General features: G+C 51.4%; 5 protein-coding genes across 5 annotated transcripts; 2 read left to right on the forward strand and 3 right to left on the reverse strand.

The window, feature by feature from the left end:
* Window positions 1-991: 991 nt before the first annotated feature.
* N7468_010137 (uncharacterized protein) lies at window positions 992-1,258 on the reverse strand (the record flags this gene model as incomplete). Its single annotated transcript, XM_058479432.1, has 1 exon — window positions 992-1,258. The coding sequence occupies one exon, from the start codon at window positions 1,256-1,258 to the stop codon at window positions 992-994; it is 267 nt and encodes an 88-aa protein (XP_058326000.1).
* Window positions 1,259-1,515: 257 nt separating this feature from the next.
* Window positions 1,516-2,001, forward strand: N7468_010138 (uncharacterized protein; the record flags this gene model as incomplete). The annotated part of the gene is made up of 1 exon (XM_058479433.1): window positions 1,516-2,001. The coding sequence occupies one exon, from the start codon at window positions 1,516-1,518 to the stop codon at window positions 1,999-2,001; it is 486 nt and encodes a 161-aa protein (XP_058326001.1).
* A 390-nt stretch (window positions 2,002-2,391) lies between these two features.
* On the forward strand, window positions 2,392-4,598 carry N7468_010139 (transient receptor potential ion channel family protein; the record flags this gene model as incomplete). The annotated part of the gene is made up of 2 exons (XM_058479434.1): window positions 2,392-2,755; window positions 2,818-4,598. 2 exons carry the CDS (start codon window positions 2,392-2,394, stop codon window positions 4,596-4,598), a joined length of 2,145 nt encoding a protein of 714 aa, XP_058326002.1.
* Window positions 4,599-6,934: 2,336 nt separating this feature from the next.
* Window positions 6,935-7,924, reverse strand: N7468_010140 (putative U1 snRNP complex component Yhc1; the record flags this gene model as incomplete). The annotated part of the gene is made up of 1 exon (XM_058479435.1): window positions 6,935-7,924. The coding sequence occupies one exon, from the start codon at window positions 7,922-7,924 to the stop codon at window positions 6,935-6,937; it is 990 nt and encodes a 329-aa protein (XP_058326003.1).
* Window positions 7,925-8,722: 798 nt separating this feature from the next.
* On the reverse strand, window positions 8,723-10,011 carry N7468_010141 (M20 family metallopeptidase; the record flags this gene model as incomplete). Its single annotated transcript, XM_058479436.1, has 2 exons — window positions 8,723-9,621; window positions 9,663-10,011. 2 exons carry the CDS (start codon window positions 10,009-10,011, stop codon window positions 8,723-8,725), a joined length of 1,248 nt encoding a protein of 415 aa, XP_058326004.1.
* Between the last annotated feature and the right edge of the window lie 2,500 nt (window positions 10,012-12,511).

Below are 12,511 nucleotides of genomic sequence, written 5' to 3' on the forward strand. Positions count from 1 at the left end.
ATAGCAAACGTGAATAAAAGACTTCGATGATTGCAAGGTTAACATCGGTCGAAAAGATGTGTTTGCAGCAGGATTCAAAATAGCATGGATAGAGACTCTTTGTCCCTGTACGACTGGCTGATTGGTTGTGTGGCTGATGACTGACCGGTAGTACCAGATCCCCTAATGAGGGACGCGTCAGACTGAGTATGTAGGTGTCAGGTGAATTTTGAAATATAGCTTGAATATTACCCCAATACTATAGTAATGTCTGGGATTTGTGGACGCACTTGACCTACTCGAGTATAGTAGGAGGCCTCAAAGCGGTCATGGAGCGGTCAGTGAGTCGCTGTCTTAGTAACAATGCGCGACCGTGATCCCCCGAATACCCTGGTAGGACTGGCCATAGTTGACTGGCAGGAATAGCCGGTCTTAGAAGAAGCACAGACCGATCATTCAGGCTCAGTTGTATCAGCCACCAGACAGAGTGGCTTTACTGTGGCGACTGGAAGGAGGGAAAACATGGTTCGTCTCTCGGTTCTCTTGGTCCACCCGCCACGTACCGGAGGCTGCAAAATTTACCTTCTAAAAATAGCGGGCGCGCTAAAGATGTCTTGAATCTCGGTCTCAAGTAATTATCACGAGCAATTAATCTACGGGTAGTCCGTACATATGCTTGCAGTCAATCAAGGCAAGTGGTTATCACTGCCCATTACCTCATATGCACATTCCTCTGGGCGACGATCGATGATCGGCGTGTGGTGCGTCGTCGTGCAGGATACGGGGAACTCCACTCCTGGTTGCTCGGACGTACATTGGACAAAAAGTATTCAGCACGTAAAACTTTGCAAACCCCCCGTCAGTATCTTTCGATATTGAGGAGAAAGTCGGTCTCGGTCTGGCTCAGATTGGCTCAGGATTACAAAGAGTCTTCATGATCCACGTCAGCTTTAAGGATCTGTAGCAGTACTATAGCTTAATCCCAAGACTGTCAGCACAAAGATCTACATCTTCACTCGCCCGCCACGGCCATGGAAAGGACTTGCTGCAGGTTAGTTATATCTGCTCTGTACAAGGCGCGGAAGCGGCCGACGTATCTAGTTGCGGTACAGTAGACGCGAGTTCCACGGCCTGTCGCTTCGGCTTGCCCCTTGCGCAAGAATCGAGAGCTCAACAACAGCAGAGCGTTAACTTGGCGCCATGCGCTGCAGACGCTGCCAGTTCTTGGCAATTGGGACACGTTGTACAGAGTAGTCCTGTAGTCAAAGAATCTTACCATGCTTGAGACAAACGGCCGAAGAACATGGTCGCTGTCATTGTTCTCCACAGCCGGAGGCAATAGTTCCTTTGGTACGGAGCATTAAAATAATCACTCTGTAGCGCTGGTGACCCACTGGATTCCACGACCCATCACCGCTTCCGGGGCTCAGGAGCTGGACGATCCGTATGCAAGGATATTCAGAGCAAAGATTCGACAGAGAAGGAGGGATGTGGGAGGGTGAATCCAGCTCCGACCCAGAATAGGCGAAGTCTAGCATGAAATGGGGGTGCCTGGGACGAAAGAGGGCAAGTCTTCAGAGACTAAAACTTTCTGTCAAGAACTTGGTGCTGAGCCACCGACCAATCTGGTTACCACCTGTTACGGTATTACGCTCCAGTGTCGCCCATGATTGGATATACGAGTCAGCGCCCGGGTCCAATACATTACAGTACGGTATTGCATTCCATTCCAGGTTCCAGGTGACCCGCATTGTCTTTCAAGAAGGCATCCTTTTCTCATCCCTCCCTACCATAGCAAATCCCCTCTCTCCTCCCCAACCCTCTTTCGCTGGCTCATACGCTGTGTGTCGCCATTCCGCTCGCTCTGTTTCTTTCTTGCTGCACCGGAGGTGCCCGAATCTTCATCTCCCGCAGTCTTCCGCCCAACCTCCCGCTTATTTCGATCTCGCTCTCGCCCTCGACCGCTTCATTCACCGACCGCTTCACTTCCAGCATATTACCACGGTTGCCTCGTACAAGTAGCTAAAAGGAATTTACGCGGCTGAGCTACAAAAACTCCCCGACGAAGAATCCTTTTTCTCGCGCTGCGCGCTACTTCGACTTCATTGCTCCATAAAAACAGATGACGCTGTAATCACGGAGAGTAACCAGCCACCCGTCCTCCACGGTCCAAGGAACTGGCTCACTTCCCCAGCGAATATAGAGCGCCACCCTGGAGCGCGACTCAGGTCCCACCTACGACCATCGAAGTCTCGGCCACTGAGAGATTTCCGCATCCGGCGACGACGTGGTATTCGAAAGTACCCCCTCTAACGATCCGTCGCACCCACCGACAAATTCTCCTTCTACTTTCTTGAAATCTTCAAGCCCGTGGCTTTGACCTTCTCCCCGAAATCGCCAGCTTTCGCCGATATGAAGTTAATATCGGCGTTGGCATGTTTCGTCGCCTTCGCGGTGCCGGCATTTGCCGTGGACTTCCTTGAATCGAACGCACTGAATCTCTGCATGGAGAGCAGTAACTTCACGGCCACCTACTTTCACGTTAAATTCTACCCTAACAACAACTCACTCGAGATTGGCTTCGATGGGGTTTCGCAATTATCCGGCAAGGTCATCGCTGACCTGACCTTAACTGCGTATGGTTACAAGGCCTACTCGAGCACTATCGACCCGTGCTCGATCGAGGGCATGGGAATGTGTCCTATGGCTTCGGGGCCTATTGACTTGCAAAATGTTGCTCTCAATCTTCCCGGTGATACTGCTTCTAGAATCCCTGGTATGTAGCTTGTTTTTGGTCTCTCTGTTCTGTTATATCAAAACTGATTCCCGAAACTTTAGGTATCGCCTATACTGTTCCTGACTTGGACGCCAATGTCCGGATTGTAATCAAGACAAAGGACACAGATGACGCTATTGCTTGTGTAGAGGCCTCTCTCTCAAATGGAAAGACTGTTTACCAAGCCGGAGTTGGATGGGCAACAGCAATCATTTCGGGCTTAGGTCTGGCGGCATCCGCCATTACGTCTGGCCTGGGCTATTCCAACGCAGCGGCTCACGTGGCTGCGAATGCTCTTTCGCTTTTCGGATTCATGCAGTCCCAGGCCATCATTGGAATGACTTCGGTCCACATGCCCCCTATTGTGGAATCGTGGACACAGGATTTCCAGTGGAGTATGGGTATCATCCGAGTAGGATTCTTGCAAACCATTGCCACCTGGTACCAGCGCGCGACGGGCGGCACACCCTCTACGGTTTTGGACAAGCTAACCAACACTTCTGTCGAAGTCCTTAAGCGTGAGGTCGTGGACCCCGCACTCATGTTGATGAAAAGGGCGACTGGTATGGTTCTGAAGAGATCTTCCGGCTCTCAGACCTCTGCCCAGTCGCTTAAGGTGGTCCGCGGTATCGACCGAGTTGGCTTCCGCGCCAACATGGAAGAAACCAATATCTTCCTTACTGGTCTTATCTTCTATGTGGTGTTCGTGTGTCTTATTATCATCATTATCAGCGTTGTCAAGGTGATTTCAGACCTTCTGGTTAAGCACGGTCATATGAAGACCGAAAAGTTCCAAGATTTCCGTCGTGGGTGGAAGGTTGTCACTCGTGGCATTCTCTTCCGAATGACCCTCATTGGTTTCCCCCAGATGGTGATTCTGTGTCTGTGGGAGTTCACTCAGCGTGATTCGCCCGCAGAGGTTGTTTTGGCGGTTGTCATGCTTTTGTCCATGCTTATCGCGATGGGCTGGGCTGCTCAAAAGGTTATCCGCTTGGCCAAACGTTCCGTTACAATGCACAAGAACCCGGCCTATATTCTCTACTCCGACCCAGCTTGTCTCAACAAATGGGGCTTCCTTTATGTCCAATATCGCGCCACCGCCTATTATTTTGTGGTCCCCTTTTTGGTCTACGTGCTCGTCAAGGGAATGTTCATTGGACTTAGCCAGCCGGCTCCGGTGGTCCAGACCATTGCCCTCGTGGTGATCGAAGCCTCCATGTTGGTTGCAGTCTGCGTCCTCCGGCCATGGATGGACAAGAAGACCAACGTCTTCAACATCGCCATTGCCGTCGTCAACTTCATCAACGCAATCTTCCTCCTTGTTTTCTCCAACGTGTTCGACCCACCTGGGCTCATGATTGGTGTCATGGGTGTCGTCTTCTTCGTTTATAATGCCGCATTCTGCCTGGTGCTCATGATCCTTGTCATGATCGCCTCCGTGTACGCCGTGCTATCCAAGAACCCAGACGTTCGATACCAGCCCATGCGTGATGATCGCGGCTCTTTCATCAAATCTCAGACCCAGCTCAACACCGAGCTGGATGCGCTAGGTGTCACCGCACGCGGCGACAAAGCCCAATTTGACGCCACATCTGACCCATTCGAGAGTGATTCATCACCCTCAATCTCCAGCGGCCATGCCCCAGCCATGCGCCAAATCAATCACGGCGATGGTCCCCACGCAGTGCCACTCATGCCTAGCAATACCGCCTACCACGGCGCTGCCGGAGACTACGAGCAGCAAAGGTCCGTATCGCCATTAAACGAAGACGACATGTCCAGTTTCAGCCGAGGGACAAACAACGCCAGCACGTGGCAACGCGGTGCTGGCTACGAACATTAGGCGGAGACATGCCGTCTGACATCTTTCATAATATCCTGAGATGAAGATATGTGATTTTTTTTTTTAGCGTGGGACAGCAATGGGCTCGATCCTTTTCCATTTGCCGCCCGGGCCTGATACTTTTTTCTTGTCTTCCCCCCCTCCCCTTATCTGCTTGCTTCAATCTCGTCTGTCGCCGAGCCAGCGCCCACTCTTCCTTTCTTTCTCCCTCCCTCCCTCCTTCTCCTTTCTTTGCCCTCCGAACTATTCCCCTCCTTCCAGAGTGTGGCGACTTGGTCGATGTGTAATTCCCCTCTGTCCTTTAAATACCACCCGGCGTTGTGTGCATCTTGGAATTCATCGGGTTTCGGTGTTGCGGGCTTGGAACATAAGTCTTTCTTAAAATTTTTCGTGTCTTTCCGTACTCTATATGTACGACTAGAATAGCTTGACTCAATGATGAATTTGATCATACTGTTCTTCCCAAGCTTGCATGAATAACACCCTAGACGCATGTGATGTGACTTTGACTGGTTACAAGTCGCTGTCGGTCGAAATTTCCGGCCGCATCTGACTGGTTCTATTGACTTGTCGGCTTGAAGGTAGCGCTGTGCTTCAGTTGGTAGACGCTTACATCAATTGAGGAAGATCTGGGACCACTCGCACACTACGAGCGAAATCCTGCCAGCGATGGTTGTCTCCCGTCGCAGTTGGTGGCAGAGAAATGCTCGCTCTGGATAGGAACGAAGGCGCAATGATCCACAGACATGGTTCAGGGTATTGATCATCGCCCCCTCAAGGCATCACAGCAGTTGTTTGAAATAAGATGTGCGCCATGTCCAGAATGTCGTTGTGCCTCTGGCGATGTTGCTCCGCTGTTCGAGCAGTGCTTAGCGGTTATTTCTCCTGGTTGACTCGTCTGGTATCTCGGACCAACGAATTTTCTCTTTCTGTACCCGAAGAATCCGACGATCTTGAGTGCTTCCAACACCCTCTTTCGAAACATGATCATCCAGTGGTTGCGAAGGCCAATATTCTGGCAGCTGGTGAAGAACATCAACCTAGTCTACCTGAAGAGAAAGCAGATCCAATCCTCTACGAACTTGATGTCAGAACCTTTGGGCCAAAGCTCCACTTCATTGATAGCCAGAATGAGGACAAATCCTACCCTGAAATGCCAAGATACATGTGTGGCATGCTAGGGCAACGAGAAGCAATCCATTTGTGCAGGATATCAAGCGGAGCTTCAAATGGAAGAGCAAATACTGGATTTGTTAGGCAGATACCCAAGAATAATAGGGTGTGGCAGCCCCGAGTTCGACGATCTATCATATTAATCTGCATCCCTTGTAGATATATTGGTGTCTCAGATGAGTCCCGCGGGCTTCTTTGCGGAGACGCTAGTGATGGGGTTTTGCAGACTTACATTGACTTGTATCACCGTGATGTCGGTCTCTCTCTTCGAGTAAAGTGGTGTTTCCATTCAGACTTGCGACCAGAGAATTTTTTTTTTATTACACTCTGACCCCAAAAGAAAGCTCAATCCTTTGCTATGTGACTTTGGAGGGTCGAAGAGTGGTGCTATCGATCGTGGGCATCTTCCTGACTCTGGACTTTTCAATCCAGCCAGGCCGTGGGTTTCCACAAAAGCTGTGGATATCATCAGCCTAGGAACTATTTTGTACACGAGAATGACAGGCCAATGGCCGTATAAGTCTCCCGGGCCTTTCAAATCCATGGCAGAGAAATACGAGAAATGGTAGATGGTCTGTTTTCCCGTCAAGAGTATCCTTCTGTCGACGGTCTATTTGCGAGTGTTGGACAGAACGAAATCATGACGTTAGCTTACTCACGCAAGATCTGGCATGTCTTTCAGCACAATTGGACTCTTCTTGAGTAGTATGGGTGTACCTCCTTAGATAGATCCGCGGCATCATGATATCTAAGGAGCCCTGGAGACTATTGGATGTGACACTAGCACTAGTATAGTACTCGTAGAATCGGAGACTGAATGTGCGACTGGGACGACTGTGGAAAGGCTATCTTAATGGTCGATCCGACCAAGATGTGATATATCTCAACTAGTGAGATACGCAAGCCAGAAGGCGAAAAAGAGGCAAGAATATACACGCCCGAATACTACTTACTCCTCCCTATAGCAAGCTATGCTAGAGATAAAAGTTTCTCAGAGCTCCTAATACTTAAAGGTCGCTTTCATTGAATTTCCCTTCAGAGTTCTCTTATTTTGGAAAGACTATTCAAGAGTCGATGTCTTAGGTCTCTCTAACGGCGGCCACCATATCAAAATTTAAAAAAATACACCCATTGATCAGACCTTTCAGCTTTTCAAAGACCTCCTAACCACGAAGAAAATGGGCGAGCATAAGAAAAAGATTCAAGAAAATCGGACAGAGCTTAACCTTGGAACGCCTTGATGACCACCTGATATGAAACTTTGAGAGGGTCCCTACCACTGACGGTCTCCCAGGCCGGGAGGGCCACCCCCAGGAGGGGGGGTATCGCTCTGGGCCACGGAGGCCAGGCGAGTTGGTCGCACCAGGGTGGCCTGGCATTGGCGCGGGGAAAGCGCTAGGCGCACCGGGAGCACCGGGGGTGTCGTGACGGAGACCTGGAACGCCAGGCTGGAAGCCACCCGGAGCCGGCATGTTCGCGCCTGGAGGCATGTTCGCACCGGGAGGCATACTCGCGCCGGGTGGCATATTCGGCAGAGGGAAGGACCCGGGAGGAGGGAGGCTACCGTCGTTGGCACCAGGGAAGGATGGTGGAAAAGGAACCCGGGCACCGGGAGGGACTGCACATGGGCGAAACGTTAAATTAGCATGGAAAAACTCGACCTGATTGCTTGCATGGTCCATGTGAGACTCACGATTGGGAAGTCCAGGCGGCGCGCCAGGCGCACCTGGAGGAGGAATTCCGAATGGAGGCACTTGGCCTGGTGGAGAAGGGGTTAGCTCTTGCGATTCGACATCATCGTGCTCGGACTGAGCAGAGGGGGTAGTACCGGGGACGGCGAATGGGGGTGGGGGGAATGCTCCGGGAGGCACCATGAGGGGGTTAGGGACAGCCTGGCCCTCCGCCGCGTAGGAAGAGGTGATGGAATCGATGACCGACTGAGCCCTCTCTTGGCCGATTTCTAGAGAACGTATCAGTGTTAACGACCTGCAGGAACTCGATCTCCGAGAGCACGTACGCTGATAGTACTCCACAACGTTGCGGAGGTGGTTTCGACCCGAGTTATGCGCCTTGCGCACGCTCATAGAGTCGTGAGTGAGGTACACATCGCAGTAGTCGCCTATGAGGGATTGATATGTTAGCTGGATGATCATGGAACTGGAGTTTCCACGCAATGCGCGTCTCGTATAAAAAGCTCGAAATTCACCGCCGGGTTCGGGATAGGCGCGGAGATGGAGGTAAATCGCGGCGCACGCGGCATAGGGGAGTCACTGAACCTACAAAAGAGTACAAAGAAGTTAGCCAGCGCATATGAGGGGTTCCAGGGAGGGGTAACTTATATTTGGGCATCTTGGCAGTTCTTCAGCAGTCGATAGACTGCGCGCGTACGGGAGGAAAATTCTCAGTCCAGGCAATGGTGGTGATGGCACAGACCACAGGCAAAACAGAGAACGAGATTCGGTATGGTCGAAAGCCAGAGACTGTCGACAGTGGAATCTGATCAACAAAACAAAGAGGGAGGAAAGTTCGCGACGACGAGGTCTGGAGCTTGGATGGTGAGATAAAGCGGTGTTATGCGGCAGAATAAGTTCTTATCATGTGCGGAAGTGGGAACGGAACATGGGGTCTCTTTGGAAGGCTTGATCTACTCCCCACCGCTGAGTGGTCATCCTTACCACGGCATAATTTGAGGATAATTATATCATATGCTTCAGTTCCCCCGAGGTCGAATGATCAGATTTCACTTTCTTCGCTTCATATTACAACACCGCAGCTACTTCAGGATCAGGAACTGTATATAGCATGCTTTTGGAGGAAGCAGGCACCTTGCGTTATTTACAGGTCATATAGATGTTCCCAATTAGGTCCAGAGAATTAACTTAACAGGATCCCAATTCATTGAAAGGAGACCAGTCTCTCGCATTTTGAGAGTGTGCTTTGCGGCTTGATCTCTATAATTTATGGGACGGGCTAGAGTTCTGTTTCCCCAAGAATGTTAGAGCCCCAACACAAAGAGCATCCACGCCAGCTCTCAGTGTTGGCTGGATAACCGGCTTGAAGAGTGCCGAGTGGTTACTAGCCACCTCTATTAATGAGTCCTCTTTAATGGCGCGATCCCAGACTCCATGGTCAATTCCTCCCAGGAACCAAAATGCAGCTGGGATGCCTTTAGACGTGGCCAATGTAGAGAAGTCTTCACTGACGTTACTCCTATCTGTGTTTCCGTCAAAGTCCTCTCCAAAGTGTTCGCCGAAAGACGCTGCTAACTGATCCGCCATCTTGTTGTCGTTATCGGTAGGAGGGAAGCGTCGAGTAGGTGTGAAAATCGGTGGCTTTGGTGAGCCACTGGCAGCACATTCGGCTTCCACAATCCGCTTGATGGCAGTGATAATCTTCTGCCGGGTTTCCAGCTTCACAGAACGGAAATCCAGGCCAATCTCGGCCCGATCGGCGATGATGTTCTCGGTCGCGCCAGCTTGCAAGCTTCCCACGGTGAGGACTCCCAGGTCACTTGGCTCGATTTCTCTGCTCACAATAGTCTGTAGTCGGACAACGATATGGGCAGCTAGAACGGCAGGGTCGACGGTGAGATGAGGCAGCGAGCCATGGCCTCCGCGACCAAATACTGTGACCTTCATGCTGTCGCAAGCAGCCATGATTGTGCCCGGGCGCGAGCCAATGGTCCCTGCGCGCAATCGCATAACATGCTGGCCTAGACAGAAGTCAGGGATAGGGATCTTCGAGTAAAGACCGTCGTCGACCATGGCCTGTGCGCCGCCACCTCGCTCTTCATTTGGTTGGAACAGCACGATCAAAGTGCCGCTCCAGGAAGCTCGTGCTTTGGCAATGTCTCTGCTGCTGCTAAGAGGCAAGTGATGTGCATGTCATGACCGCAGGCATGCATGACTGGCTTGTCATTGCCATCAGCATCGCACATGACGACTGAACTTGCGTAGGGAAGCCCAGTGAGCTCCTTGACGGGCAGGGCGTCCATATCGGCTCTGAGGAGAATGGTCTTCCCAGGACCATTGCGAAGAACTCCTACGAGACCATAACCGCCGATGTTTGTTTGAATTTCGTATGCATTAAGCTGCGCCAAATGGGCGGTGATCTTTTCCGATGTCGCTTTCTCTTGCAATGAGAGCTCCGGGTGAGCGTGGAAGTGCTTGTATAGATCCTCATACGAGGTTAAGTCTATAGAGAACCTTCTTAATATTTCAGAAGCAATTCTGCCCGCCATTTTCGGAGCGCGGGACCACGTGAAGAAGAAGAGTTGGAGCTTAATAAAACTCGCGGGAAGACGAAGCCGTCGGGGAGCGCCTTGCAGTTCCCCCGGTTGGGGGCAGGAAGCTCAACGCCCCGCTTTTTCGATTCCCCGCGCCAACATTATAATGAGTCAATTCAGGCGAATGTGGTGGTCCTACGACTGACTTTCAAGCAAAGTGATATTTGAGTATCACTCTGCCAGTGGTCTTGCGGAAGCTAACCTCATGAGAACTTGAACATGTACTACCAGTATTTCTGTCGCTCGTCGCTGCTGCTGGGCCACACCATCAATCGTGGATGCGGCGACTTGGGCACGTAATTTGAGCGAGTATGGTCCACGTAGCACCCCGATGCGATGTCCCAATATGATTGACCGAGCCCGATGTTGTGCATTAGGATCTGAGTCCTCGGGGTCTGGGGCGAGTGTACAGGCCAATCTTCAACGTACATCCTGTGCTCTTTGAATTAAACCTGTGTATCTTTCGCTATATAGATCGTTTTGTTATCTTGCTAGATACCATTCCATGTTGATAGCGATCGATGCCACGGGGAGGTGTAGGAGAGAACTAAAAATGTGGGTGGTTGTTAGGGTGATGGTAATGGGGCCGAGGGCACACAGACTTTTGCGCGGGTGGTGCAGTTGTGTGGTTCGCTCAGGAGCAGCTCTGCGTTGGTCGCGGTGGCTGGTACTGCGATCAGACCACCAATACAAACCGCAGAGCCATTGGATGAGAACCCATAAAAGACGGGTTGGTGAGTTCGGTGCCCAGCTTAGACTATGATTCCAGCGCCGCAATTCCGCCTTGTCTCTCGGCTCGAAGGAGCCAGGTGGTATCAAAAAGCTTCGATCGCATGATGCCTTTCTCACTTGGCGTGTCTGGGAGAAGGACAGGAGGGAAGAGAGGGTCAGAATTAGGCCCAGGCCCAGGAACAAGGAAGCAGCAACTTGAAGGAACTTGAGTTCACTCCAAGCCAGACGAGAGCCATAAGCAGTAGTGACCAGGGCGCGGAATTAAAATATTCTGGTACATACCACTCGGTCAAAAAGCCCCCGGGGCAGAATCCCAGCTAGTCTCCTCTCAATGGAGTATTTTTTTTCAACTTTCTCTGTTCCCTCTTGTGAAGTGGAGATCTTACTTGGGATGCAATCCAGATGGCATTCAATAGAATATTGAGGGTTCATCACTATCCGGACGCCAAGTCGGCCTCACGGAGCGCTTTCGTCATACTGTGTATGTGCAAGACTATCGATGGGCTAGCACTCAATTCGTTCAGGTATGTCTACAGTCCCTCGCCAGTCCGAAACCGGCATGCATATGACTACTCTCTGGAACAGTTGATCTATTCTGAGGTAAGGGAAAGGTGGATTTCTCAAACTTTGGACATGGGGTCGATGCGAAGTATGGGGGTGAGTTGGCTAAGGCTGCCGAGGAGGTCGATCTTGGCGTACCGGGAAGGGTAAGTGCCGATGTACGAGTAATCGCGGGGTTGAATTCGCAGACATGCCTTCAGACAGTTGGGGGCAGCAACGCGTTGTATTTTACCGCAATTAGACACGATTTTCTTTCATTACCTTCTCGCGGTCACTCTCATAGTTCCCTGGAACCGTGTACGTTGTCCGGGCTCTAGTAACAATCATAATGGTTCCCAGGCCATAGGCACATTGACATCATTCTGCAAATTGCACAGCAGCAAACCAATGCATCTCCTCTCGTCCTGGAAAAAGCAAAGACGGAAAAGCAAGAATTCCGAGGCAAACACACGAACCCATGGTCATGGGTTGAGCAGATTCTGCAAGGTCCACGGAAGTCCGGGGAAGGAGGAAAATCTGGGGAAACCGGCACAGCGCACATGGCAGGAGGCCGCACTCATCCGCCCTTGTGATTTGCCACGATGACCGCTGCTCGGCCGGGCCAGCCACTCACAAGCCGCCGACCACGCGCGCGGGAAAAATTTTACAGCTTTACTCACCAGTGGCGTCATTTCGCTTGGTTCTGAGCTTGGATCCGGGGAAGGGCTTGCCTTGTTGGGTCGATCTTCTGGTTTCGCCCGACTTCTCAATACACAAGGGGCGAAAGGGGGCTACCCAAGGTTGGTGGCGTGGCCATGCCGGGTTTTCCAGCTCTGCTGGGTGGTTTCTAGGCAATTTCTGGGCGGTTTCTGGGCATGGACTGGGCATTGCATTGGGGCGGTATTAGGTGTGGGGAGTCAGGCCATGGCGAGTCAGTTAATGAAGATCTCAGGTACCCGTGCGATGGACTAAGATGGGCTAGTGGTGTTAGAGAGGGGAAATATCCCGCAAACTAGTGTCAGGGGATGAGCCTAGGAGGTGAAGTCGCTGTATCCTTGCGTGGTAGGCGATGATCAATCAATTCAAGATGAATGGAACTGGTCTCCGCATCGTGTACAGGGACACTACGTAAATTTTACTTTGCAAGGTTGTGTTGGGGGATGGGGGTGATGCAGAGAGCTAT

The sequence above is a fragment of the Penicillium chermesinum genome (assembly GCF_028974085.1).
Source record: "Penicillium chermesinum strain IBT 19713 chromosome Unknown utg000008l:1.0-1752722.0:1.0-1753981.0, whole genome shotgun sequence".
Classification (NCBI taxonomy): Eukaryota; Fungi; Ascomycota; class Eurotiomycetes; order Eurotiales; family Aspergillaceae; genus Penicillium; species Penicillium chermesinum.